This window comes from Coloeus monedula (genome assembly GCF_965178545.1).
Source record: "Coloeus monedula genome assembly, chromosome: 16".
NCBI classification, from domain to species: domain Eukaryota; kingdom Metazoa; phylum Chordata; class Aves; order Passeriformes; family Corvidae; genus Coloeus; species Coloeus monedula.
In genome coordinates this window covers 6,455,060-6,482,655 of record NC_138796.1, presented here as the reverse complement: position 1 = coordinate 6,482,655, position 27,596 = coordinate 6,455,060, and the positions used below count along the sequence as shown (strand labels likewise).

Genomic DNA, 27,596 nt, shown 5'->3' with positions numbered 1-27,596 from the left:
ATCCCAAAGGATAATGTATCTGAGGAATCCAGTTGGCAAAGAGCCCATCAAGTTGTGCTGCAGGGTGTTGCAGTATAAGCTGGGAGCCTGACTTCATGGACTTCTGGAGTGCCGTTCCTTCCCGGATTCATCCCTCCTTTCTTGCAGCCAGTCTCCCCTTTTCCCTCCTCTTCATTTTCTTTTTCTCCTCCTTATTAGGGATAGTGCCAGTTTTTAACCACATCATCCTTTGTTTAAAGGAGAAAAACAACATTTATTGTGTCAGATCCAGATGGAAAAAAAACAAAAGAAAAAACCAAACTTGATCAAGTTTAAAAACCACCAAGAGAACTTGTATATTTGGCTGATTAAACTGTAAGTTATCAGAACTGCTGTGGCCTCGTGTGTGTGTGAAGGGCACAGCTGGGGGGGGGGGGGTCCTGGGGGAGGCACAGCTGCAGCTTGGGGGCTGCTGGTTGTGGTGTGGAGTTTGGTTCAGGGTTCAGGAGCTCCATCAGCACATGCAGCCTGAAGGGAAAAGCTTTTCCTACTGATTCTGATAGATGTCTTGCACAATCTGTTTACCAGGGTGGAGGAAACAATTACCCTCAGGCCACTGTCTGGCCTAGTCTCTGTGTCAGAAGGGCAGTCACCGCACTGTCACCCCATCTCAGATGTCTCTGGAGGGGACATGCTCCAGCCTGCTGTGCCCCAGTGGTCTGGGAGTCCTGCTGCCAGCCTGTTCAGGGACACCAGTGCTTCCCAGACTCACTCCCCCAAAGGCTGGAGGAGATACGGCCCCAGGGCTTGGAGCAGTGGAGGTCACTGGGAGAGGGGGTTACAGCTGTGGAGATGAAGGATGAAAAAGGGGATTTGTTCTGTGTCACCCTGTCCATGCCTGGCTGCAGGGACTTTGGCACGAGGGTGTGACACAGGACTGTGCCCCATGTCACTGTGAGCTGCTGGCTCAAGCCACAGCTCAGACCAAGCCTAGATTTGGGATAGGAAATATCCTCAGGGAGCTGTGGAAGGATGAGCAAGTGCTACCAGGAGAGGTGCCTGTGCTGTCAGCTCCGAGAGGGAAGAACTGATGGGGTGGACAGCCTGACACTGGAAGTTTGGGTGATCCTTGGAGCAGAGGGAGGTGGATGGGGCAGGACAGGGGGAGTTTTTGGGCTGATGCCTGGGATGGAGCAGGGCAGGAGTCACAGGGGGGGAGAGGTTGAGGCTTGTAAACAGATGGAAATAGGTGGGAAAATCTCAGAGTAACACCTCCCACTTACTGAGGGCTGGAGCAGAACTTAAATGTCACTGTCCCTCTGCCAGCCAGTGCTCCCTTCCCAGGCCGTGGGCGGTATTGGGACTGATCTGCTCCTGTGGTAACTGGCTGGAAAGGGGCAGGATTAGTTCGGCAGCCCAAGGTCTGTGAGCTGGCTCCAGGTTTGGGAATCGCCCACCTGACAGGACTTTACCAGGGAGACTCAGACAATAGGAAACCTGTGCTCACTGGCTACCTCCATCCTCTCCACTCCCTTTTCCCTAACACCAATCCTGGTTTGACATAATGCTAAAGCAGGGAATGGGGAAGTGACATTCCCCTTATCCCCACGATCCCAATTCACCCTCAGCACTGGTGACCACCTGCGGTGAGATGTGGCGCAGCACCGTGATCTTCCCTGATCACAACTGTGTTTGCACTGAACTTGCTCTAAAAAAGTGCAAAAAACAAGTTTTGATTTATCAAGGAAAATCCTTTATTTGCTATTTCTCCAAGCAATGTATGACCAGCATCGGGAAGGATGGTAAAAAAAATAGTAAGAAAAATGGTTTTCTTTGTCTGGAAACAGCCACCAGGGCTGGCTGGCAGCAGGGACAGGCACTGGTGGCAGTGTGGCCCGGTCATGTGGCACGGGGGGGGGGGTGGCAGAGAGCAGCAGGCAGGGGGCAGAGCAGGGGCAGCTGGAAGCGTGGATGCCCTTCCTGGACGGCTCCTTCATTTGATCTTGAGATCCTTCAGCGCTGACTCCAGGCTCTGAAACAAAACAGGAAGGTGTTCATCAGTTTGTTGCGTCCTAAAGAAACCGGAGGTGGTTGGGGAGCTGAAAGGTGGGGAACTGGGAGGGAAGATGGTTCAATGCTGGGTACTCCCAGCCCAGGGCCTCCTTGAGGATTCCTTACCTTGACATCCCAGATGCTCATGCCACCGTCCATCCCCGTGGTGCAGAACTGGGAGCACTTGTCCTTCCCACCCGTCAGCACTGAGATCTGGCTGTGGGTACAAAGAGGGAGTGGGAATCAGTCCCAGGTCCCTGCTGAGCCCTCAGAACCCTTGGAGCTGCCTGGCAGCCATGGGTGGGAGTGGGGGCTGGACCCCTTCATCTTTCCCACCCATGTGCAGGAAGGCACTGGGGATACCCAGGGATGCTTGGGAGTACCCAGGGAAGCTCAGGGACACCCAGGGCTGTCGCAGCTCCTGGTGCTGGCACCTCAGTCTCTCCCTCCCACTTGCAGGGATGCTCAGGGACATTCTGGGGATATGCAAGGATGCTCCAGGGCTGTCCAAGCTCCTGGGCTGGACAGCAGCACACCCAGGGGATGCTCAGGGATCATCAGCCCCAAGCAGCCCCGGAGATGACCCCAAGCCTGTGCCTCCCTGCCCTTGTCCCCAGCCCACACCTGATGCTGTTCTTGTGCAGGGTGTCCAGGGTGGCATTGGCCGTGTCCGAGCTTGCTTTCTTGTCCAGGTTCTGGAAGCGCTCGCGGGCGGTGAGGCCGCGCTGGGAGCTCTGCTTGGGGACGTCCAGCTTCCCCCCGAAGGTCAGGGTGCCCTGGCTCTCCTCATAGGTGAACAGCATCGGGCAGCAGTCATGGCCCTGGGGAACAACCCCAACCTGCTCAGCTCCCTCTGGCCAGCTTCAGCCACAGCACCCACCCCGTGCCCCCACCCAGACTCACCGCAGCCACCAGGCTGTTCTCGGTGATGAAGGTGACAGCGAGCAGGGGGAGGGTCTCGGTGCACAGGGAGGCAACACTGTGAGGTGTGAGCAACGAGTTGAGCTTCAGCCTCGGTGCTGAGACTGGCACAGCTCATCACATGGGTGGGAGCCACCACCTCCTCCACCCATGGTGATCTGGGGATTGCTCCAGGGGTTCCCCAGCTCCTGGGGCTGAGCCCTCTATGTCCCACACCCACGTACAGGGATGCTCAGGGAGTATCCAGGGATGGTCAGAGATACCCAGGGCTGCTCCAGGGCTATCCCAGCTCCTGAGGCTGGACGCCTCTACTTCCCCCACCCAGGTAAAGAGATGCTCAGGGAATACTCAGGGATGCTCAGAGATACCCAGGGATGCTCCAGGGATGCTCTAGGGCTATCCCAGCTCCTGAAGCTGAACCCTTCCATCTCCCCCACCCACATGCAGGAGCACTCTGGGATGGCTCTCAGCCCAACCCAACCCGAACACCTCCATCCCCATGTCAGTTTGGGGGTCAACCCCTGCTGCCACCCCCAGCACAGCCTCCCCCAGTCCCCCCAAGCCCCCTCCTGTCTCCAGCCCTCCGTGCTTACGCCATCTTCTTGCCGGCGTCGGCGAGGCACAGGGTGCTGTCATGGCTCACCCAGGCCACGCGGGAGCCGCTGGCCGAGAAGCAGATGCTGTGCACCCACCCACAGCTGCTGCTCGACTCGAACATCAGCTCCCCAAAGGGCATCTTGGAGCCCCAGGGCGTGGGGCTGGGCCGCTCCTCCACCTCCTTGATGTAGGCTGAGAAGATCCTGGGAGGGGAAGAGCCTTGGCTTGTCATGTGTCCCCGGATGCAGGACTTGCACCACCTTCATCCCTGCCCCTTACCTCAGTTGTGTGACTCAGTTTCCTGGCAGAGCCCGTGGAGTGTCCCCATGCCTCCCCTGTGTGCTGTATCCCTGGGATGATCCCCAGACCTCCCTGCATCTCCCCTGTGCTCCATTCCCTGCTCCAAACAGCACCTGAGGTGAAGCTTGGCCCCCAACCCATCCTTGAGGGTCCCCCTGCCTCAGGCCCCCCAGTCATCCACCCCCTGCTCCTCACCTGCACTTGAAGTCGCAGGAGCCGGCAGCCAGGAGGACGTTGTTGGGGTGCCAGTCGAGGCTGAGCACTGTCGAGCGGATGGGCTTCTTGATGTGCTTGCAAACCCACCTGTGTGGAGAGGGTTTGGCAGCAGAGGGGCAGCATCACCACCCTCAGAGCCCCCTGCGATTTTGGGGGCTGGCTGAGGTTGGTCAGGGTTCCAAATGCCCCAGGAGCTGCCCTGGGTCACTGTCCTGCAGTAGGAGCTTGGGCATGGGGAGTCCATCCCTCCCTTTTCCCATCTGTCTCCACTTCCAGCTCTTCCAGTCTCTTATCTCCCAGTCCATCATGCATGCATGCATCCATCCATCCATCCATCCATGCCCCCTCCTGTTCCCCCAGGACAGACCCACTGAGGCCGTGCCAGAGCCTCACCAGTCATTCTCCTGCTCAAAGTAGCAGATGGAGATGAGGCGGGAGCCGCTGCCCACGGCGAACTTGTTCTCCTTGGGGGACCACTTGACGCAGCGGGCGGCGCGGTTGATGCGCAGGATGACCAGGGTGGGCTTCCAGACATTGCCCTTCAGGGTCCACACGTAGGCATTGCGGTCAGTGCCACATGTCACCAGCCGGTTGCTCTCAGGGGCCCAGTCAATGCCTGGAAGGCAGAGTGGGGTGATGGTGGCCCAGGGAGCCACGGGAAAGGGAATGGGAATGGGAATGGGGGCGTGGCACTCAGGGCTGGGGGATGTCTGAAGGTGTGGTTGTTCTGGGTGGTCTCTGCTCCACAGCTCCTCTTTGCCCCACACCATCCCTTCCCATCCCTCCCACCTCAAAGCATTCCATGTCAACCCATCCCACCCCATCTCTCTCATCCGTCCATCTCAATCCACCCCACCCATTCCCATGCCTCCTACACTGTTCCATCCCATCCCAACCCATCTCTCCTATATATCCATCATCCATCCATTCCTCTCATTCCACCCTACACCATCCCTTCCCTTCCCATCCATCCCACATTACCCCAATCCATCTCACCCCATTTCTCCCATCCATCCACCCATCCATCCATCCATCTCCCTTCCCATCCCTCGCTTCCTCTCTCTCTCCCTCCCTCCCTCCCTTCCTCCACCTAATCCCTCTCCATCTCTCCCATCCCATCCATCTCAACCCTGGCTGCCTTCAGCTGGACACAACCTGCTCCATTTTCCTCCACCCCTGCACAACTCCCATCCAGAGGGTGCCAGTGCCACAAGCGGGGCTGGGAGCAGCTCTGAGACAGGGCCATCCACCCTCTGTGTCCCTGTCCCCTCTGCCAGCTGGGACTCACCTGTCACCTGCCCGTTGTGCTCCTTCAGCTCATGGACTTTGCTCCACTTGGCCCCATCCTTGCGGTAGATGTGAACCTCGTGGTTGTTGGGGCACAGGGCGATCTCTGGGAGTGACAGCGGCCAGGTCAAAGCCCTCCCCTGGGTCACAGGCTCCGCAGGGCCAACCAGCACCCACCCACCCCTTCCTGGGCTCCAGGTCCTCCTCACTGAGCCCCAGATGCCTGGCGGGGTCCCACCAAGCCCCCCAGCCCTGGTCCTGCACTGTCCTGATGCTGCAAATTGTCCCTGTGGGAAGGGAGCACCCCACAGCCCAGTGTCTTCCCTTCCCTACAGTGCGGTCCCATGGAGCTGGTGGGATGGGACAGGATGGGATAGGATGGAATAGGACGGCTGCGGGTGCACAGCTCCCAAATCCATTCCGCCCCGCCTGCCCGGCGCTCCGGCCGCAGCAGAGAAAGCCCTTTTTGTTCTCCCTCATCCCCCGGGCCGTGGTCGGGAAATGCCATCGGCCGTGAATCACCCGGCTCTGCTCCGTGTCCGTCCCTCCCCTGCCGGTGCCTCGGGGCCGGACGCTGTGCTGGCACCCCTGTGCCAGGCTCTGTCCCGGCAGTTGGACCAGGGGACACGGGGGATATGTGCTGTCCCAGCCCCCAAATTTGCCCGTGGCAGGATCTGCTTCCCCAAACCCAGCCCCAAGCCAGCGCTGCCCTGTCCCGAGAGCATCACCCACCACAGGGATGTTTAGCCGGGATAGTGCCTCGGGATGTCCTTGGGAATTTCGGGGTGCCCCAGCCGTACTTACGGGTGCGGTCCTTGTTCCAGGCATGGCAGCTGATGGGCTCCAGCAGGAAGCTGTGGTAGGCCATGGCTCACGGGCTGGGGACAGGGAGAGACCCACAGGCGGTCATGACATCCTGCTGCAGCCACAGGGACAAGATCCCAGCTCCCAGCCTCACAGAGTGATCCTCCCCATCAGCCCTGTGTTGCAGCCCTCTGCATCCCTCCTCTGCCGGGGAGAGGGTTTCCCTGAGGATTTCCAAGCTCAGAAACTGCCCATTTCCAGGAACTTCTAAACCCTGCTGTCATCCTGCTCTAGCTGGCTGGAGCTTGCTGGGCAGGAGCTGGCTGGGAACACCAGGATCCTAGTGCCAGCAGCCCCATGTGCATCCCTGGGGTCCCACCACGGGAAGCACCTCCTCTCTCCACCCCAGCAGGGCCAGATCCACTTGCCCCTTCCCCGTCCCTCATTTAGGAAGAGCCAAAGCCCCATGGAGGCACCTCCATCCCATCAGTGCTCAGCCCTCAGGACTAATCCCTTCTCCTGGCTGAGCTCCCACCATTCCTGCTGGTCCCCAACTGCTCCGGTGTCATGGGATGGAACAGTTTGCCCCAAGCCCGGTCCAGGTGCCACGGGACCGGGAAGGGCTCCGAGCAGCGTCACAGCCCCTTGGCCATCGGGCCGAGGGACCGCAGGGATGTAGGGAAACACCTCGCCAGGGAGTGGCAGACGGGGATTACTCACAGCCCGCTCTCGGCTATTTTGGGAACTCCCTGAACACGTCCCGTTTTCTTTGGCAGTTAAAACGCTACAGGGGAAGGAAAAAAGTCCCTCCTAGCAAAGCTCCGTCCCTGGGCTGGGGAAAAGAAAATCTGAGGAGCTCCATCACCTGCCTTCTGCATGTGGAGAAATTCCAGTGCTGATGCAGGGCACGAGCCCTGCTATCACACATCCCCTGGCCAAGGGCATGGGCATGGATGAGGAGGCAGCTGCCCTATCCCAGCCCCACTGATCCTCCTGGGATACGGCACAGGGTGTCCCAAGGAGGATACAAAGCTGCTGCCACAACAAGCCTCTGCCCTGAGCCCTGTGGATGGAGCAGCACCCGAGGGACAGACAAAATCATCAGCGACAGGGACACTGCTGTTGGCATTGCAAGAGATAAGGAGAGCAAAAATGTGTGAAAAAGGGATTTGGCTGAAATGGGGACCCGGCTGAAAGGGCTCCCTGGAGGAGGGATGGGAGGCAGGACGCACCGAGGTGCTTTCCGGCTTCGACACTAAGAAAACAGCAATGCTTTTTCTTTTTCCAGGTGGTTTGGGTGCTCAGAGGCATAAATCCTCCTTCCTGGGGGTCCTGCTGCTCCCTTGCTGAGTGCCACTCTGAAGGGATGAGTTCAGCTGCCGTGCCAGGGCCGGAAGCCTTTGCCAGACACGGGAAGGATTGAGGGCTGTGAGGGCCTTGGCCGCTGCCTGCAGCGAGTGTTGTTTCATTTCCCCCCCAGCCCCTTTGCAGCCAGTTCCCTGCTGCTGCTCCGCTGGCTGAGTCCTGCTCCCGCCCTGGAGTGATCCACGGGGGCTCGGCAGCCCCTTCCCCAGCTGGGAAGATCATCAGAGGAGCTGTGGTTACCCCCCTTCCCCCCCAACCCAGGGGCTCTTGAGGGAGGAAAATGGGAATTTTCCGAGGGCCAGACAGGGCGGGATTGGGAGCTGGAGCAGCTCCGTTATCTCCCAGGCCAGTCCGAGCAGTTCGGAAACATCCTCGGAGGAGATAACCAAACCTTGGCAGAGCCGAGTGCCGGGGGCTCCTCCCAGTCCCGGGAGGAACCCACACACCAGAGGAGCTGGAGTTTGGGTTTTTACGAGCCTGGCGGGGTGACAGGAGGTGGGTTTGCATCCAGTGAGGATCCCACTGGGAGCTGGGACCCCCTGAAACTCTCCCCGGACACTGTGGTGGACCCCTGCACCACCAAGACCCCAATACCGACCCCCGGAAGCGTCTCTGCTCCCTGTGGCATCCGAAGGTGTCACCCTCCCTGCTCCTGCCAGCCAGGTTGGGGACACCCGTCCTCAGTCCCCAGTGCTGGTGGGGGGTACCCCATGAGCCAGCCTGGCCCTGGGGGGACACCCCCGTCCCAGGGCAGACGGAGGGCGCTCTGACCCTCCTCTTCCTCGCGCCGGGCAAAGCGGGAAGCAGCTGATTCCCGAGGAGGAGAGGACAGATTGCGGCAGCTCTGCCTCTGCCGGCACCAACCCCGACGGGACCCCCACAGGAGGACTCTTTCCACCCCGCCAGAGCTGTCAGAACGCCGGCAAGAGAAAAACCCCTCAAACTTGCTGCCGAGGCTGGGAGAAAACCCCAAAACATCCAAAACGCAGCGACAGTGAAACTCGCACGGGGCAAGGGGCTGCCTGCACCCCCCTGACCCCAGCCCGGGGATACCCCCCGAACCCTGGAGCAGGGTGTGAGCGCCAGGAGCGGTGACAGCCCCAGCCCCATGGGACAGCCCCAGGTCCTGGTGGGGGTAGCAGAGCTCCCTTACCTTGCTGGGCAGCGCGGGCTGGGCTCGGTTCCTGGACGGCAGGGCTCGTTCATGGACTCTGGGCAGTCGACACGAACGGAGCCCGGAGCGAGCGGCGGGAGCTGTGCCTGCCCCGCCGAGGCAGCCTGACTTCCCTTTTCCTCTCCGAGAAATGCAACCACTTCCTTACGTGGGCGTTGGGGGAGCGCAAAGCAGCTCTGCGGCCGCCCTGCCCCTGTGCCTGCGGGCCAGGCCGCTCCAGCATCGCCGCACGTGGAGGGGCCCCCGGCCCCGGGGTGCTCCCGGCCGCTCGGTGGGACGTGGGCAACTCGCCCTGGGTGCTCCAGGGAAGAGCACAGCCAGGAGAACAGAAGGGAAGGATTCCCGTCGTCTCCCTTGGCAGCGGGAGTCTTGTTCACCCCCGGCTCCCGATGCCTTTCGCAGGGATGGGGACTCCCCCGATGCCAGTGCTGGCCCCCACCAGGGAACAGCCGTGCCTGGAGCCCACGCGGGGCGAGATGCCCGTCAGCATCGCCTCCCACGGCCGGGGAGATCCGCAGGACCCCGCGGAGCCTGGATCCGGCTGCCCTCGGCAGCAGCTGCTGCTGGTTCCTGCATCCCACAGAGCCCAGTGGGCCCCAGTCCCAGGCTGGCTGCGGTCACCATGCCTGTGTCCCCACGCACCAGACAACCACCCCTCTGGCTTTATCACATCCTACTTCATAGCAACTAAATTTTATCCCATTCTCGCCGGGATGCACTCACCACTTCCCTCTCTGAGTGATGTCACAGCACTGGCACAGCAGCACGCTGGGGTCCGTACAGGGAGGGCAGGATCTCTTCTCAGCTGCAGGATTTGGATACAATAACCTGGTACTGGCTGAGCTGCAGAATCGATCCCCACGCGAGGGGTAAGCTGCAGGTGAAGGGGGGGGGGTGTGTTGCCACAGAGCAGGCAGCCCCTCGCTCCTGGTCCTCATCCATAGCTGTGCTTCATTTCATGTGTGTTGCTCTGATCCCTGCAGACACAGGGAGATCCTGAGATGGCACTCGGGCAGGGATGGGAATGAACTGTGGGCTGGTTTTAACTTCTGCAGGAGGATTTGGGGTACATTACTAAGGGAAGGGAGAGGACAGTGTGACCCCTGTCCCTCGCCTGCCATCCCCTATCCTTATCGCTCCCATCTCCAGGCTGCTCCAGCCTGAGCCTGTGCTAAGGAGTGCCACAAGCTGCCTCTACTGCTTTTGAATATTACTTGGGGCTCCCCAAGGCTTGACAGCACAGGGGGGGAAATCTGGCACCACGGAGGTCAGCGATAGAGGCTCAGCCCTGCTGAGCCTCTGCCAGACCCAGTTCATGTTTGCCCAAACCCTTTACCAGCTTTTGCTTCTGTTTCAGAAGTGGGAAGATCCTCCTGCCCCCATAGCACGTCACATCCTCAAGAAGGCTGTAGAGGAACTGTCCCACTGCACAGGCACTGGGGACATGGGGACACTTCTGGTGACGTTTTCTCTGCGGGTGGGGCAGGGTGGGTGATGAACCACAGTGATTCTCTGGGTGGAGTGTGTTTCAGGCAGGCTCCAGTGAGCATTCCCTGGCATTCCTGCTTGTGCAGAGCCCCATTGCTCAGCCCCAAGAGCCTATGAGGCAGTGTGTAACATCAGCACAAACAGCCAGCAGCTAGCCCTGGTATAGCTGAGAACATCCCTTCCAGAGGGAAAATACTAATCCCAGCTCCACAAACATGTGCCAAGAGCCCAGTGCTGTGATTCCCTCACCATGCTCAGGAATTCCCCACTCACACTGGACACAAAGGATGTGAGCACAGGTGTGCCACTCCGAGCTGATCTTCCACCCTCCCCTTCCAGCCCCCCCCGAGCTGAGAAACGAGCAGGGTATGAAGCAACTCTGGGTTCCAGAGGAAGTGGTAAATTTAGTCATCGGGTTTTTTCTAAGACACTTCTGCATTTTTGGCAGAAATAACAACGTAAGGCCTTGTAAAGCAATGCCATGAGCCAGCTAATCCCCTCAGAGCACAGCAAGGCAGCAACACAGGGAGGAGAAACTACACCCTGTGAATAAAGTAAGTTGCGTGCAAATGCCTCCATGAGCTCCTGAGGCTCAGAGCTGAACTGCAAAAGGTACCTGGAGACAAAGGATCAGCACAGAAGCCAGACTACGTTGACACCTCTGGTTGGAACTTCATTTGCCCACCAGTCATTACACATACAGGGTTTTACAGCCTGAGAGCTCAGCTCTAACAGGACGCAGAATCCCAGAATCACTGAGGGTGGAAAAGATCTCCAAGTTCACCAAATCCAACCTGTGGCCAATCCCCACCTTGTCAACCAGACCAGAGCACTGAGTGCCACATCCATGAACACCTCCAGAGATGGTGATTCCCAAGCCTTGCAGCTTCACAGACTTACAAAGTGATTTGCTTTTAATTTGTCTTCCCCAGGCTCAACAGATTTTTGTCTCACTTTCCACACAGAGCCTTACATCCTGTCCCCTGGGCACTGCCCTGGGAGCAGGCTTGGGACCAAACCCAAAGGCAACTACAAATAATTCTGGTCATTCACCTTTGGAAAACTGTGACCCACTGAGCAGACAATAAAAATCAATTTGCTGTTATTATGGATTAAATGCAAGGCAGACAGAATGAAGAGTAGTAGGATAAAATCATTCGTCCTCCAAAATCATCACTTCAAGGGAACAATTCTCCTGGAAGAAGCTCATCTAATCCTCACACCCAGACCATCAGAACTCCGGGTCTTCATCTGTCAACTTTGAGAACCTTTCAGTTAAGATGAACTTTTCCTGTTTTAAGGCCATAAAATACCAGTGCAGGGTCTTCCCCACTCTGTCTCTCTCCCAATATCCTTAACATCCCTTTTTTAATCACTGCCAACAAGCGTCAAAACAAAGAATCAGTTTTTCTCTTTTTTATTATTATTATTATTTCTAGCAGACAATTTACATAAAATTCCCCTTTTAAGTTAGTGATTCATAACTTCCTGCAATAAACTACTTAAGGAGCAGCTTTGGTAAAGAATGGAATGAAACAACCAACCAAAAAAAAAAAAAAAAAAAAAACAATCACAGCTGATTTTGAAACCAACACAATTCACCAAATTTATATTCAAAAGAAAATCTGCCAAGCTGTATTTTCTCTGTGTTTCCAAATATTTCACCTTCCTCCTCCTCCTCCCTTTTCAGGTTCGTGCAGATGTGGGAGCTGCATTCTGTCAAGCAGTTTGTCCTGCTAGATCATGGAAATCCATCTTTACATGATTCGTAGCCCTTGGATGGAGGACTCTAAAGTCTTGAAGGAGAGAAAAAAAATCTTGATCACAATCTGCTGCAGTAGCTTGGGTTAAATAATTCAGTGTAAATGCTAACAAAACCAAGTAAAAACCATGAGTACTTGAAATTAGACTCAGTCACAGAATCCCAGAACGATTAGGGTTGGAAGGGACCTTGAAAATCATGCAGTTCCAACACCCTGCCATGGGGAGAGACACCTTCCACTATCCCAGGTTGCTCCAAACCCCATCCAACCTGGCCTAGGACGCTTCCAGGGATGGGGCAGCCACAGCTTCTCTGGGCAACCTGTGCCAGGGCCTCCCCACCCTCACAGGGAAGAATTTCTTCTTAAAGGATTTCTTCCTAATTCAAGAGACAGAGACCCCAGTGGTCATTCCTTTCAAACTCAGGCATGTACAGACCAGTGATACAGACCTGAGACTGAACTAAAGCAGCTTAGAGATCACCTCAACTTCATGTTTGGCTCTTGTCTCCAGCAGAGCACTCTGGGACCACAGAACAGAGACAATCTATTCCTTCCCTAAATCAGATCCCATATCCCAGTTTGGGGAAGACCAACAGGGACCTCTGTTGGCCAGGCCTGAGCAAAGCAAGCATAGAAATTATTACATTCTTCTAGGATTTTCAATATTGTATTTTCCAGCTGTTAGAGGCAACTTCTTACTCCTTGGGTAAGTTAATTCTGAGAGGACAGGACCATGTTCTGCAGCAGGACAATGAGCAGAGTCCCAAGGGATGGGAGCAGGAAGAGGAAGAGGGTTGTGTTGTACAAATTGTTCCAGCCCAACTGTGGTTGAGGCTGGAGAAGGAAAGAATTAAGGGGATTCCTACAGGGACATTAAGTAATTCAATTTAAAAAGTAAGTCTGTATTAGCACCATCTGCTAAAAAAACTGCATCTGCATTTATGCTGATTCTTGGATCTGTTTTTCTTATGGACTTCACTAATGGTTTTGAATATTCCAGTCTGGATTTCCTGCTGCTAATAAAACCTGGCTTGGGGCTGAGCCCCAGGAGTTGATACTCAAGAGATCAAAAGAAGAACCCCACCACCCCAGCTAGTTCACATAAACATGGTAGTAAAAGCACATTTTTACCTTAAAATCCCAGATGGTCATTGCTCCATCGATGCCGGTGGTGCAGAATTTCCGACAATCCCGTTTGTCTATCTCATAAATAGACACTTGGCTGCAAACAGAGAGTGAGAGCTCCAACACCCATTCCAGAGAGCCAGAAAACTGGGAAATTTGGGTTGAATTCTACTCCTACTCTTTCAGATGGAGACATGACTATACCAGAGCCTACACTAGATTCTTGGTAGAATGCCTCAGAAAAATAAGCAAAGAAAAGGATGCTGGAAGCTCTTTAAGGGCTTGGTGAGACTAAATGCTTTCCTTAAATAAAGAGAAATTGCTTAACATCCTTTGGGATCACATAATTTTTTTAATGGAAAGGTATTTTACCCAATTAACCTGAATCAATCCTTTTGATTAACAGAATCATGGAATGGTTTGGGATGGAAAAGACCTTAAAGCTCATCCAGTCTCACCCCCCTGCCATGGGCAGGGACACCTTCCACTATCTCAGGTTGTTCCAAGCCCCATCCAACCTGGCCTTGGACACTTCCAGGGATGGGGCAGCCACAGCTTCCCTGGGCAACCTGGCCTCCTTCCCAGCCTCAGAGGGAAGGATTTTTCTGTATATCTAACCTAAATTTTTCCTCTTTCACTTTGAAAACAAACTGAAATAAATACAGTAAATAAATACACAAGGCACTAACATCTGAAATAGGAAGCTGGGATGTGAATTCCTGTTTCAGGTGGATTTTGCTGACTGGATTTTGCACAGTGCCAGCAGCCTCTTGGGAACTATGCACTTATTTGATAAGATAAGCAGTGTCCAAGGTACACAACACATTAACCACGAGCAAACAGCTGTAGCCATGTCAATGATTAACTTCACCAGCACCCACGTAAATCCCAGAAACAGAGAGCTGTTAGGGAAAGACCGCAAGGAAACCGGGATAAGAGTTACACCCTTCTGGTACAGCAAATCTGAGGGTTTTGCAGGACATCCTGAGAAACCCACTGGCCATGGAGAACATTCCCTGTCCTCATGCTGGCAGCAGGACACTCACGTTATACTGTTTTGGTGCAGGGTCTCCAGGGTGGTGTTACGATCTTCCGTGGTGGCTCTTTTATCCATGTTCCGGAAGCGTTCCATGGCGGAGATATTGCGCTGGATGCTCTGTTTGGGAATGTCGAGTTTGGAAACGAAGGTCAGCAAGCCACGGTCGTCACAGTTGAAGAGCATCGGGCAGCAGTCGTGGCCCTGCAACCAAACACCCGTTAGGAAACACCAGCTCAGCATTCCCACCCTGCCCTTCCAAATGCAAACACTGACACTGGGACAGAGCTTTATTATTACTATTAGCTGTGCAAAATACGGGGTTTCCTCCCCCTCCAAAACACGACAAAGCTCTACAAGGAGGAAACAGCAGACACTTACAGCTGCCACCACGCTGTTCTCAGAGACAAAGGACACGCTCAGGAGTGGGAGGAACTCTGTTTTCAGCTGTGAAACCCTGAGCACAAGAACATTTGTTAGAGGGATTCATTGAAACCTCTCATTTTCGGCTCTAACAAAAAATAGGCACCGTTCCCATCCAAGGATTACTGGAAAAGTCAAGGTAGCTTGGCTGTCCTGTGGTGACACCAGAAGGTTGTAATTTGTAATAAAAAGTCTTAGTCTAATGTAAGTGTGCTGGAAGAACTATGACATTTGAATTGGGAATATTGCTTGGAATATTTTGTATTGCAAATATTGTTTTGTAAAAGGAAATATTGTTTCCCCAGTTACTGAATATACCTTTTTTTCCCAAATGCCTCTTTTTTCCCCCAAAACAAACTGGCTATACCCTCACTGAAGGATTCTTACAAAGAATTTAAATGATATAATCTAAAATTCCCAGAACCAACCTTATTTAGAGAATATTTACATTTATATAAGCTTCAAAGAGACTCCTGGAATCTACAGTAAAACAGGCAAGAGAGGCACATGCTTGCGAGCACGATATTCCACACAGAATCACAGAATCATTAAGGTTGGAAAAGACCTTTAGGATCATCAGGCTAATAATAGCATCAAGGGGATACTCACATCATGTTTTTGGAGGCATCAGCCACTGACACAGTGCTGTCATGACTGACCCAGGCCAGGCGGTTGCCGCTGGCGGAGAAGCTCACGCTGTGCACCCACCCTCCGCTGCCCGCGCCCCCGAATTCCGACATCAGCTGCCCAAAAGGCATCTTGGACCCCCAGGGTGTGCTGGCTGGCTTTTCATCCACTTCCTTAATGTAAGCAGAGAACACCCTGCAAATAAAAAGATTCTGGCATGAACAAAGCTCCTGGGAGCATGGGATGCATTTCATGTTGGAAGCGGAGAGATGCGTCCTGATTCTCCCAAAATAAAGTATTTTGGTGTCTTTAAACAAGCCTGGAAGCAGCAGTGTGCAGACAGAAAGCAGCAGTACAAAGGGTGTAAAGCACACAGGTTTCTCATAAATGCTGTTCTTGTAGTCCTCTCCCTTTTTTTCCAGAAGATGGCACAAAAATACACGTTGTCAGTGCATTTTTCCCCGTGCCAAGATTTCCCTTTCATCTTTTTGTGGTGCTAACAGCTCTCCGGAGTCAATCCTTCAGTTAGAGAAAACCCAGGAATGGCACTGTATAATTAGAAGCTAATACAAACACCTACAAAATTACCCACTTTTTAAGAACATTCCCATTTTAGCAGGATTTCAAAGAAAGAAATGTAATGTTCTAATGCCAGCAAAGGGGCTCTGAGCCACCTTCTTCCGGCTCATTTTTGCAAAAATGCTGTGAAAACCTGAAATACTGCAGTGTTTTTATAGGTTTTTTTTTTCCCAGCACTACAATTTTCAAGATATGTTTAAACAGAAAGCCTCCCCCTTTCATCAAATTCCTTCTGCATGATTCAGACATGCCACAATATGGTGTTCTTGACTGTTACCATGGAATTTAATGGGACGTCACAACCATAGGATTTGAGTCCATTGAACAGGAGGAGCAAGGCAGCTACACCATGCTACTACCAGAGAAAAAAAAAATCAGTATAAATGAAAAACTGTGATCAAATATTCATGGTTGCAGTCACACACAAACAGGAATTATTTTATAGTGAGTTTAAGGAAATGTAGCCCCCCTCTCCTTGTTTTTTATCTTTTGTATGTGTGGGGTAAGCACTTCCAAAGTGCTTATTTCAATAAAGCTGCTCATTTGCAACGAGAAGGGTTTAACTGCAGCTATATTAGGTACAGATTTTCAGGGAATTAAGTATGGAAATATATTTGGCTTTATCAGTTTAAATATAATCTAATGAAAACCTTTAAAAAACGGAATTTTATAGAGCCACCTAAAAGGATGGTTCTCTTAATGTATGGAAATAGGACAAGATGTTTAAAGCAACAGCCTTTGACACAAAGCAGGAAAATCATACCTAAGTAGGGAAGACCTTGAATTTAACTGTTAGTTAAAAAAAAATACAAGAAGTCTTTTCCCTTATTAAAGTCTCCCTGTCTTTTAAAACCAAAATCACCTCAGCTTGAAGGCCCCAGCCTTCAAAGAACTTTGGGAAATTACTTTCATTCCCACAGCTAGAACATGAAATCATACTTATGTGGTGTTCATAGCTGTAGATACATATATATTTCAGATAAATGTAAGGGGAGCTCATTTATCTTGGCCAACCACCAAAAAACACCCAGCAATTTGCAGCCTCTTGCCCTCCATTCTTTCCCCAAAATGTTTCCCACTTAGCTGCTTATTACATGGCAGCGGCTCTGGCAGATCCATTTCCTAATTTCCATCAGAACAGGTGCCCACTTCAGGTATCTTTTTTTTTTTAATATGGAACAGAAGGGAGAACTGGAATTCCAGAGATCTGTACTCATCATTCACAAAAGAGAATAGTTTTTCATGGTTTTGGGGAAGAGAAAGAATCTTAGAATCCCAGAATGGTTTGGGTTGGACACACACACACATATTCCAGGTGACCTAATGTCGAAGTCCTGAGGTCCTCTATGAACCCAAATTTAAAAATTTCCGCATGTGAAAAGTGGCTACTTCTGTAAGGAGAAAAGTAGCTGCTTCTGTTTCACATCACCTTTTTTGTGAAAGGAACTGAATACATACAGTTTATGTAATTAAAACTGGAAATAAGGCAGGAAAGGGGAGACAACTCTCCCCTCCTTCCCAGGTTCCATTTAACATCTTTCCTTACATGAAAAGGTATCAAAGGATGGGGTTTAGATGCAAGGCTTTCATTCTGAAATAAGGACTGTAATAGTCAGTCCCACCTCCCCCTCCAACTCCTCCTTAGACATTTTTAGTACACACTTTGAAGCTTAAAAATTGCCCTATTACATAAAGAATTTAAGAAAAGAAGCTTTCATTATCATTCAAGGTACAAGTGATTAAGTCAATGTGGATTCAAGTCAGGCCCTGCAGACTCCCCATGCAGACTTCCCTGCAGTGACCCCAATCACTCAGCACAGAGCAGTTTGCAGGGCCCATCCCTCATGCTGTAATTTCACAATTAGTTTCAAAGTCTGCCCCATCCATCTCTCACACCAGTCTGCTTTAAACAGCTTTTTTTTTTTTAATGATCTTCAAAAATTCTCTTTTATTGTGTTGAGTTGCAGATGCATCAATTTCTTGACTCTGCTCCCCACAAAGGTGTGAGAGCTTTAGGGCCAGCACAGGCAAAGGAGAGGAAACAAGGAAGTTAGGGAACAAAAAGATGGGGTAACACCTTTGGAAATGGCCAGATACTCTGAATTTTGGGACTGCACCATTAGGATATTGCTTTTTAACCTCTAACTGGCAGTGTTAGTGTTCCACAAGATGACACCTGCTAATCCAACTTCAGCCTAATGACCAGCTCTCAGCCCCAGTACACACTGCTGTGTAATGCTGGGAAGGAACCCACCAATTCCCTAAATTCAGGTGTGAATTCAGCAGCAGATCCACGTTGGCAGTCCAAAGTCAGGACACAGCAGCATCAAAGCCAACATTCTTGAGCTAGACATCTTTCTTTGGTACCAACACAATGAGCAATCTTTTATTCTAACAGCAAGTGCAAATGGCTGACCAACATGCTCAAGCTACTGATTTGATCCAGTAACCCAAACTGTAGACAGATATTTTAGTTTCTCTCACCTGCACTTGAAGTCACAGGATCCTGCAGCCAGCAGGACATTGTTGGGGTGCCAGTCCAGGCTGAGGACAGTGGAACGAATGGGCTTTTTAATGTGTTTGCTCACCCACCTAAAATAAAAATAAACCAAAGAAAGATTTAAAAGTTTATATGGACATATTTTACCTGATTCCCAGAAATCCATGAAGCACTCCTCAAAAAGATCTCTCCTTGCCAACGACTAAACACATCAGTTTTGGAAAAACTTCATCTACAAATGTTTCATGTTCTCTTGTGCAATCTGTGAACTTTATGGTTAGCTCAATTAAACTTTGAAATACTATGAACAAACTCATTAAATATGTATCTCCTCAGCTAAGTCCTATTCCCCTTCAAATTAATTTTTATAATGCACCAGATGGAACTCCTTGATGTGAATTTTGCACAGGAATTGCCAGGTCTCTTTCCCCCAGTGAACACAAGGTCAGCTGTGACTGTGACACTGAGCTAAGCAGCCCTATTTTCATGGATCACCAAGTACAAGTCCTTCTCCAGCTCCTTCCAACAAGTTTTACAGTCACATCTCTTGCCTATTGACTTTTCTACTGTTTAATAATACACTAACTATAAAACACAACAAGAAAATGGGGGGACTGCCAGTGATCCAACCAGTGCATCCATCTCAATTATCTGCAGTGCAGTGTAAAGAGGTCGTGCTGCTGAATGCATCAATAGTGGCCTAAATATGTCTCAGCAGATTTAGTTTATCTGAACTATTTACAAAATAGTAATGAAATCTATTATTCACTTGATGGCCTTTGGGATGATGGTGATTTTTCTTTGATTTTACTTCCATCAGGCACAAGTTTTAAGGCTCACATTTTTAAAATTATCTTTCTTTAGCATATGGAGTTTCGATTCTTTTGCAGACAAGTGAGGCAGAGAAAAATATTGATAAGTAAATATGCTCGAAAGCATAAAGGTCCAAAAAAATCTTTAAAATGTATTTTGCAGATGGTGTCATTGTTTTTCATCTCCACATGGCAGACTGCACACAGGACACCTGTGGTTTTGTGCCTGTTTATGTAACCCAAAGTGAGAGATACTCCACACACTGATTTCACCTACAGATGATACAACAAATGTAGTTCCAACATGTGCAGCTACAAAGGGAGAAGATCAGAAGCGTTTAGATGCCAAAACGAGAAAAATCTTAATGGTGGAAATATTTTGTGATATTCCTGTGTGAAATCTATAAACTGTGATAAAAATACATAACAAAACACAGAACAGGTCAATGGCAAGCTTAGACATCTTCTAACAGACCACCCGGGAGATGTGACAGACTCAAGCCTCTAATGACAAGAAATGGCCCAAAATAATAGATATGGAAGAAAGACTTGAGTGAAGATTTCTTCATTCATTCTGGCACGAGGTGGGGGAAGGAAATATTTATCTTTTTTCCAACATACAGTTGTAGTAAAGAAATCTTTACTCTGCAGAAATTCTTGCACTTTTAGGAGAGCAACATATGTTTATGACAGTCAGGCAGAACACATCCACGCCAACTTGAACTGCCTGAAAATAGGCAAAATCAAAGGCCTTTAGGTGCTACACCAGAGTGAAGAAGAGAGGGAACCTTTTTCCCAAAACAATAAAGTCCGCAAAAGAACTGATGAGGCCATCCCTCTACATTCCTTTAATACTTTAGGAATTAGCAAAATAGTAACCCAGTTACCAGTTCAGCTGGTAACACCAGGCTCAGCTTTCCCGTGCAGACCATAAAGATATAAAAACAGCTCACCAGTCATTTTCAGACTCAAAGTAGCACACAGATATGAGTCGAGCTCCACTTCCCACTGCAAATTTGTTTTCCAAGGGAGACCACTTGACAAAGGTGGCGGCACGGTTGATCCTCAGGATGACGAGGGTGGGTTTCCACACGCCGTCCTTCTGGCTCCACACGTAGGCATTGCGGTCGGCGCCACACGTCACAATGCGGTCGCTTTTGGGAGCCCAGTCAATACCTGCAAGTGAAGAGTTCACAGGAATTACCTTTCCCCTCATGTTGTTTGCTTTACATTAAGGCAAAACAAGAGATCACCTCACAGCCTTCTGTCACAGAATCACAGAATGGTTTGGGGTGGAAAGGAGCTTAAAGATCATCCAGCTCCAACTCTGTGCCAACTTCTGTTCACTGTCCCAGGTTGCTCCCTGTCCAACCTGGCCTTGAACACTTCCAGGGATGGGGCAGCCACAGCTTCTCTAGGCAACCTGTGCCAGGGCCTCGATACCCTCAGAGGGAATAATTTTTCCATATATGTAACCTAAATTTCCCCTCTTTCAGTCTGAAGCCATTCTTCCTTGTCCTGCCACTGCAGTTCCTGATGAACTGATCACTGAGACAGTTATTACTGTTATGTTATTCCCCCTCATCTCTTATTCTCCAGGAGCCATTTCAAGCAGTTAGGAATACCTGTTTCTCCCTTTAGCTTTCATCAAACCTGCAGACCCCAAATTCCCAGATCCCAGGGATTGCTGCCTGAGGCAGCTCCGTGGGCTGGCCAACAGGTGGAGCTCTGCAGACTGGCCAAGGCCCGTCCACCAGCACCCTCCAAACCTCTCGACTTCAGCAAGATCCCTCTCAACAGCTGAAACCCAGCAATTCTAAAACTGCACAACATCTAGCAACGTTGTGTGCTTGCTGCCAGACTGCAGCCATGATCTAAAGTTTAGATAACAGGGTTTTTTTGGTTAGATGTTATCAATCTTTATGTACTGACACAATCCTTACATTTTTTCCATGCCTATTTAACCTGTGCCATGAGAAAGGTTTACCAAAAGAAAAAAAAACCCAAGTTCAAAGAATAAAATAAAATCTTTGATAAGGCTGCCATTGCTTTTTTCCCCTCCTAGGCAACGAAGGATGGCTTTGCCAATTGAAAAGTCTTATGGGAACATTATTTTTCATCTTTTCTCTAGCATCCTTTGAGATGCAGATTGCAATCCTCAACTCTCCTGCCACCAATTATATGTCAGTGGTTTTCCATTACTACATTCAGTAGTATTAAAAACATCTCTTAAGCTCACAAACTGAAAATGGATAAAAGGTATGGAAAGAATGTGTACTAATGTTATATTGCTCATACAGTGTTACCTCGAAACAGGTTTATGCTTAAAAAGTGCAGAGCTTAGTAGCCTGAAACCACAGTCACAGAAGTTCTAGCACTGCCTTTGAAAGAGGGACCATCCTGCCTCTCTTTCCTTCTCTTGTTCACCCATCTCCTCCCACCTGTTTTGATCTATTCCAAATTTAGATTTTTAGTTTAGCAGAAAACTAAGCCAAGAGAGAGAATAAAGCTCTTCCTGTGAGTGAGCAGAGGCAGCTCACCACAAACCTTAGTCAAGAGAAGGACCTTGTCCCCTGTGATCAGGGGCTGGAGTGGCAGCAGCTGACTCACTCCTGTCAGGGGTTACAAGCAGTTTGATCAGTGGATCTCCTGTGTGTAACCATAGCTTAACTCCACTCTTTACAACCACCACAGTGTTTTGTACTCCAAAGGTACACACCGTGCAGGAAAGCAGAGAGAGCTCTTTTCCCAAGTCATGAATATTTGGCTTCTAATGCTAACAGGTACAAGTAAAATGCAAAGAAATGTCTTGGAGGGAAACACTTCCTTTGTAAATGCAGCCTAAGCAACTCTTCACAAAGGAGCAGGGACAGTTGTGCTCTTGGACAGCAAAAATTGTTGCTACAAAATGCTGTTGGGCAGATACTTCTGCCCATTAGTGAGCTGAGAACAGAATTTGCTGCTTTGGGCAAGTGCTTGTATTAATTGTTTTCATTTCCTTAAAGAATAAAGCCCTTTTAAAAATATCACCATGATAAAACCCCCCCCCAGTAATATAAAAGACTGCCACAGGATAATCACATTTTTTAAAATAACACCTTGTGATTTTATATAACTCATCGTGGCAGCTCTTCTTTATTTTCATTGTGGATATACAGATACTCTGGGCCTGCAATAAATGTGCTCACTGGGTCTAAGTCCAGGACTAGCCACTTCAATGTTTATACAGTCCCTAAAAAAGGGTATTTATTGTTGTTGGAAACCACAAAGCAATGCTGCAGTTGTATACTTGATGAAATTTTAGTACTGGCACTTGAAAGAGAGCAGCATGCATCACTGTGACACAACCAGATTACTTCAGCAGACTGAAAATGTGTTCTCATTATGTCATTATAGATGAAAAATAAGCCACAGATAAGAAAAAATGGCTCAGTAACTCCACTGAAATGTCTGGAAATGAGATAGGGCTTTTCTTTCTAACACTCACTGCATGCAGTTCAGAAAACTGCTGCAAGGCTCTCTCTAAGTGGGAATGCCAACCTATAAAAAGATCTATTTACTCAATGCTTGCAGATTTCCTGTTCAGAATCTCAACTGGGGAAAACAGAGGAGGTTGGAAAACTTCATGTCTGGCTCAGCACAATCTCACCTGTAATGTGTCCATTGTGTTCCTTCAGCTCATGAGCCTTCACCCACTGGTTCCCACTCTTCTTGTAGATGTGCACTTCATGGTTATTAGGGCTAATGGCAATCTCTTGAAAGAAGAAATAAAACAATCCAATTGTACAGAAGGTTTTTTAATACCAAATGCTGTATTTGGAAAGACTTTCCACATCTAAAAACCTCTATTTGCAAATTTGAGAGCATGACATGGGCTTCGTTAAAAAAAGGGACAAAATCCCTGGAAAATCTCCAATAATTATGGACATAGAATCATGGAATGGTTTGGGATGGAAGGGACCTTAAAGATCATCCAGTTCCAAACCCCTGCCATGGGCAGGGACGCCTTCCACTATCCCAGGTTGCTCCAAGCCCTGTCCAGCCTGGCCTTGAACACTTCCAGGGATCCAGGGGCAGCCACAGCTTCTCTGGGCAACCTGTGCCAGGGCCTCACCACCCTCACAGGGAAGAATTCCTTCCCAATATCCCATCTAACCCTGCCCTCTGGCAGTTTGATATTGGTACACATACCACGGTCATGAGTACTCTGCACAGGAAGACAACACATTTGGAACACAAAAATCCACAACACAGAAAACTTGGCCAAGAGGCAAAGCTTTGTGGAACAGCAGAAGACTCAATTACCTCCTATGAGAGTTCCAGCAACAGGTTTAGAAAAGCTCAGATTTGGAAGACATGTGCTTTTTGGATCGTAAGTGGAACATTTAATAGGTAGAACTATGTATCTGACCATACCTTCCCTGAATGTGACCCAGAACATCACAAGATCAAAAACTGTCAGCAGAAAGAAAATAGCAATTGAAAAAAAAAATTAAAAATGAAAATGAACCTATTACTTACGAGTACGGTCTCTGTTCCAGGCATGGCAGGTGATTGGCTCCAGCAGGAACTGATGTAGAGACATTCCGAGTTAAAGAGATTCCTATGTTGTAAAAAGTGAAAAGGCTGAAAGATGTAAAATTGAAAACAAAACGCTTCAAAATGAGAGAAGTAATAAAACAAAGTTAACCTTCAACATTTACCAAGCATCCTTCAGTGCCGTTTTACAATTTATTTACAGACCACAACTTAATAAATATGTTAGGGCTGCTCAAGAGCCGCCTGTGTCACACCCCCAGATATTTTCAGTAGGATGATGGATTTTCATTGTCCTACTTACTTTAGCTAATTGCAACTGCCCTAAAAGCCAGATACACTTGCTTCTTTGTGTATCCTCACAGACAAGAGAGCAGGTCCTCAAGAAATCTAATAAATCTATTAATTTTACTATGGAAATAGAATAATTTAAAAAATAAATATCTAGGACAAAGCTCAGTGAACTGATTCTAAATCCTGACTTGTATCCAGTACAACAAAATCTTTCAGTAGGCCAAACTGATGTGTAACTGTGATCTGCTGATGTATTATTTGACATTATATGCATGAACGATTTATATGCATCCTAGGGAAAAATTATTAAGATTAGTAATTAACTAATTTGTAATTTCTTCAAATTAATTCTAGCACTGAACTGTTTGATAGTCAGGGCTTTTGCCCCATGAGACTCAAACACTACAAGAACAAGCTGCATCACTGTAGTTTGTGAGTATTTTGCTTAAAAAAAGCTAAATTCCTACTTTTTTCTTTTAACTTATGGCTGTTAAAAGAGACAGTGCTGAACATCTCCAATTAAAGGCACATCCATCCACAGACAAAGCTGTTTACAATGTTTTTATTATGTTATCTTCCATCCATTTATGCTGCCCTTGGTTAATACAGGACATCGAATAGTGTATTTTTGAAATTAAAGGAGTTTAAACATTAAACTATTTTAGGTATTAAAATATTTTAGATATTAAAATATAGTATTCTATGTCCTGTATTAACCAGGGCAGCATAAATGGATGGAAGATAATATCATAAGAACTCATGGTCACCTGCAATAATAAAAATGTGCACAGTTCAATACATCCAACTTGGATTTGTCAATTCCTTTAATATATTTCACTAATTTTCACAGCAATTTACTACTGCCTGATGGATCAAAGCATTTTTACCCCCACATATCCATCTTAAAAGAACTATCTCCGTGATGTCATTCCAAGACATCCACACCCATTATAGCCTGGAATTACAACATACCCAAGTATGGCCATGTTAGCAGAGGGTGGAGACTTCAGGACAAGGTAGGAATTTGGAAGCAAACAGGAAATGAATATCAAATCCAACAGAAACTCAGGAGTGAAAGAAGGATGAGTACGCTCTTACGGAGCCTCAGGAATTACCATCACACCAACAGTTTTACAAATATCTTGAAAGTGCTGAATCTTGGCGCATAGGTGAGACAGTATTTCACCAATGCAAGTAACTGGAGAGAGTTTTTATTTTATTTATTTTTTTTGTTTAAGGAAACCAAGCAGTGTTATTCTAAAAATAGGCGAATTTCAGTTGCATTTCAAATGTACTTCAAATACAACTTTTAACAATATGAACTTTAGGTCCAGCTCACAATTTTAACCATCATGATTTTCATGGTTCTTATAATAACCACATACCAATCAAACAAAGTATTAAATACACACAGTCCTAGGCAAAATAATTAATTATTTTTTGTTAATGAGAAAATGTTGACATAATCTGGGTTACCTCTGTCCTTGGACATCCATCACTTGAGATTCCACGTGTGAATATAAGCAAAACACAACTGCAAAGTGCTTTTTCCAGGATCTTGCTTTAGCTCATGCCAACATTCAGTAGCAGCACATTTCCATATACAGGAAAAGTTCAAGAGCTGTTCCACCAACAAGGAATGCTCAGCCTTTGCTACTCTCTCCGAAATAAAATGTAAAAATATCCAGTCTCCTCTCCCCAAGGAATGCAGCTATTTTGAAACACTTCCTAATACAACTGTGGTATTTTACTCACAGATTGGCATTATATATAACATACAGTCTCATCCTAACTCCTATTCAGGTATTTTTACTTAGCTGTTCCCAAAACCAACCCAAAGTTGTATGATCCATTCCTTCCCATTGATTGAGTTACTTGAGCTCCATAACTGGCTACAAGTGACCGTTTTCCATTTTGGTTTGGTTACAAACCTACAAAACACAATAGTGATGATAACCTCAAAAAGCAGGGCTATTTCTGTGTCCTCATAGGTACCGTGATATTTTCTTTGGGAAGATAAATCTTAAAGAAGTTTTCCAGTTATATTTTTTCCCATTATATTATTCCTTACTAATACACAGACAAAATCCAACTCATATTTCACTAGGGAAAATGCCACTGGCTTTACAATTTTTGACAAATAACCTCAAAGCCTTCCTGTCATACAACCTCAGAATCTCACATGGGAAAGATACCGGTATGACTTTGTTAACAAGTACTTAATGCAACTCTCTCTGAGTTTTATTTCAAATGGAAAGCAACCGACTTGGAGTTTCAAAAAAATATTTTAAAATGAAGAAAGAAAAGGGAAATCTTGCATCTGTGCAGAGCAGGAGTTCATTCAGTACAAGGCCTGAAAGGATCGAGGTTGGGATGTACAGGACTCGGCAGCTGTCACCTCTCAGTGGAGTGAGAAATATGTGGTGGAAGCTCATCCATGGACAAGGAATCAGCCAGGATATGAACTCAGAAGTGAAGATGGAATGTGTGTGTGTGTGTGTGACAGCAAGAAAGGGATCTTTTTAATCCTTGCCTAGTCTCGGAGCACCTACACCACTTCCAAACACCTGGAAGCGAAGCACCTGTGATTAAGGACAGCCGCCTATCACTGTCACTGCCTCCCAAGTCACTCAGCGCAGATTTCCCGGGGGGGGGTGACTCCTCTCGGGCACCTTCTGCCACAGGACACCGTTAGCGGGATAAAGCCGCCGGATGGGGATGGATTGTGGGCTGCGGCCCTGCCAACACAGGGGCACGGCGGGGGATACGCGGAGGCTGTAGGGGGTACAGCGGGGGATATGGGGGGGGGGGGGGGGGGGGGGGCACGGCGGGGGATATGGGGGGCACCTCCTCGTCCCCGCCTCTTCCCGGCCCTTCAGGGCGATGGGGTGAGCGGTGCCCATCGCCTCACCCTCAGCAGGACGTCCCCAGCCCCTCGGGACAGCGATGCTGCGGTGCCTCCCCCCCGCCCTCCCCTCACGCCGGCGGGTCCGCAGGCTGTCCCCGCCCGCCGCCCATCGCTGCCGTGGCCGGGACTCACCTGAGGCGGCGGGGGCGGAGCGGGACTCGCGGACTCTGGGCAGTCAACGCGACTCCGCTCCGGCGGCGGGAGAGGCCGAGCGGGCCCGGCTCTGACACGGGCGGCAGGAAACGCGCTCCGCGCCTGCGCCGCCAGCGCCTCCCCACACAAAGGGCGGAGCGGCGCCTGCGCGGCCCCTCAGGGCGGGGCGGGAGGCTCTGGGAATTAAGGAATTGACCCGGTAAGGAGTGACCTTTAAGGTCATGAAATCCGTCTTGTCAGTCTACCCCCGCCACTGTGACCCCCTAAACCACATCACCCAGCCGCCTCTTAAACGCCTCCAGGGGTGGCGAGTCCATCACCTACCTGGGCAAGCTGTTCCAATATCTGACCACCCAAACAGTGAAAAAAATTTCCGACATCTAACCTGACTCTCCAGTGCCTCAGCTTAAGGCCATTTCTTTCAGTCCTCTCACTGCAGGCACGGTACAAAAGACTGGATCGCACCTCAGTACACTCCCCTTTCAGGTCTACTACTGTAGTCAGCCTGGAGGACAAGGAAGGAAAAAAAGAGGGAAAAAAAGGAAGGTATCTCTCCCCCTCTGGTTGTTTCTCCTAGGAGAAAAAAGCAAAGGTGTGATTATTAATTGTTCCCAGTAGGTGACTCCCAAAATACAGAGGTGCTACAATACTGGACAC

General features: G+C 49.2%; 2 protein-coding genes across 3 annotated transcripts; both read right to left on the bottom strand.

Moving 5' to 3' along the window:
- Positions 1-1,709: 1,709 nt before the first annotated feature.
- ARPC1B (actin related protein 2/3 complex subunit 1B) lies at positions 1,710-8,814 on the bottom strand. The gene is made up of 10 exons (XM_082292153.1): positions 8,675-8,814; positions 6,157-6,230; positions 5,354-5,458; positions 4,459-4,681; positions 4,045-4,152; positions 3,546-3,752; positions 2,935-3,010; positions 2,656-2,852; positions 2,158-2,248; positions 1,710-2,011 (listed from the first exon to the last, which is right to left on the bottom strand). The coding sequence occupies exons 2-10, from the start codon at positions 6,218-6,220 to the stop codon at positions 1,973-1,975; spliced, it is 1,110 nt and encodes a 369-aa protein (XP_082148279.1). The 5' UTR covers positions 6,221-6,230; positions 8,675-8,814; the 3' UTR covers positions 1,710-1,972.
- Positions 8,815-11,584: 2,770 nt separating this feature from the next.
- ARPC1A (actin related protein 2/3 complex subunit 1A) lies at positions 11,585-27,056 on the bottom strand. 2 transcript variants are annotated; one of them, XM_082292147.1, is made up of 10 exons: positions 26,919-27,056; positions 23,570-23,651; positions 22,698-22,802; positions 20,002-20,224; positions 18,221-18,328; positions 15,140-15,352; positions 14,489-14,564; positions 14,118-14,311; positions 13,078-13,168; positions 11,585-11,979 (listed from the first exon to the last, which is right to left on the bottom strand). In XM_082292147.1, the coding sequence occupies exons 2-10, from the start codon at positions 23,631-23,633 to the stop codon at positions 11,941-11,943; spliced, it is 1,113 nt and encodes a 370-aa protein (XP_082148273.1). In that variant the 5' UTR covers positions 23,634-23,651; positions 26,919-27,056; the 3' UTR covers positions 11,585-11,940. The 2 variants fall into 2 exon arrangements, with proteins under 2 accessions (XP_082148273.1, XP_082148274.1); XM_082292148.1 differs by having other exon boundaries at positions 23,570-23,674; positions 26,919-27,053.
- Positions 27,057-27,596: the final 540 nt, after the last annotated feature.

Excerpts from the sequence above, each read along its gene's own strand:
- ARPC1A (XM_082292147.1), bottom strand. The coding sequence starts at position 23,633 with ATGTCTCTACATCAGTTCCTGCTGGAGCCAATCACCTGCCATGCCTGG. Across the intron at positions 18,329-20,001 it reads TTTGAGTCTGAAAATGACTG|GTGGGTGAGCAAACACATTA; the intron begins GTGAGCTGTTTT and ends TTTTTATTTTAG. Across the intron at positions 14,565-15,139 it reads GATGCCTCCAAAAACATGAT|GGTTTCACAGCTGAAAACAG; the intron begins GTGAGTATCCCC and ends TCTTGTGCTCAG.
- ARPC1B (XM_082292153.1), bottom strand. The coding sequence starts at position 6,220 with ATGGCCTACCACAGCTTCCTGCTGGAGCCCATCAGCTGCCATGCCTGG. Across the intron at positions 5,459-6,156 it reads CTGGAACAAGGACCGCACCC|AGATCGCCCTGTGCCCCAAC; the intron begins GTAAGTACGGCT and ends TGTCACTCCCAG. Across the intron at positions 4,153-4,458 it reads TTTGAGCAGGAGAATGACTG|GTGGGTTTGCAAGCACATCA; the intron begins GTGAGGCTCTGG and ends CTCTCCACACAG.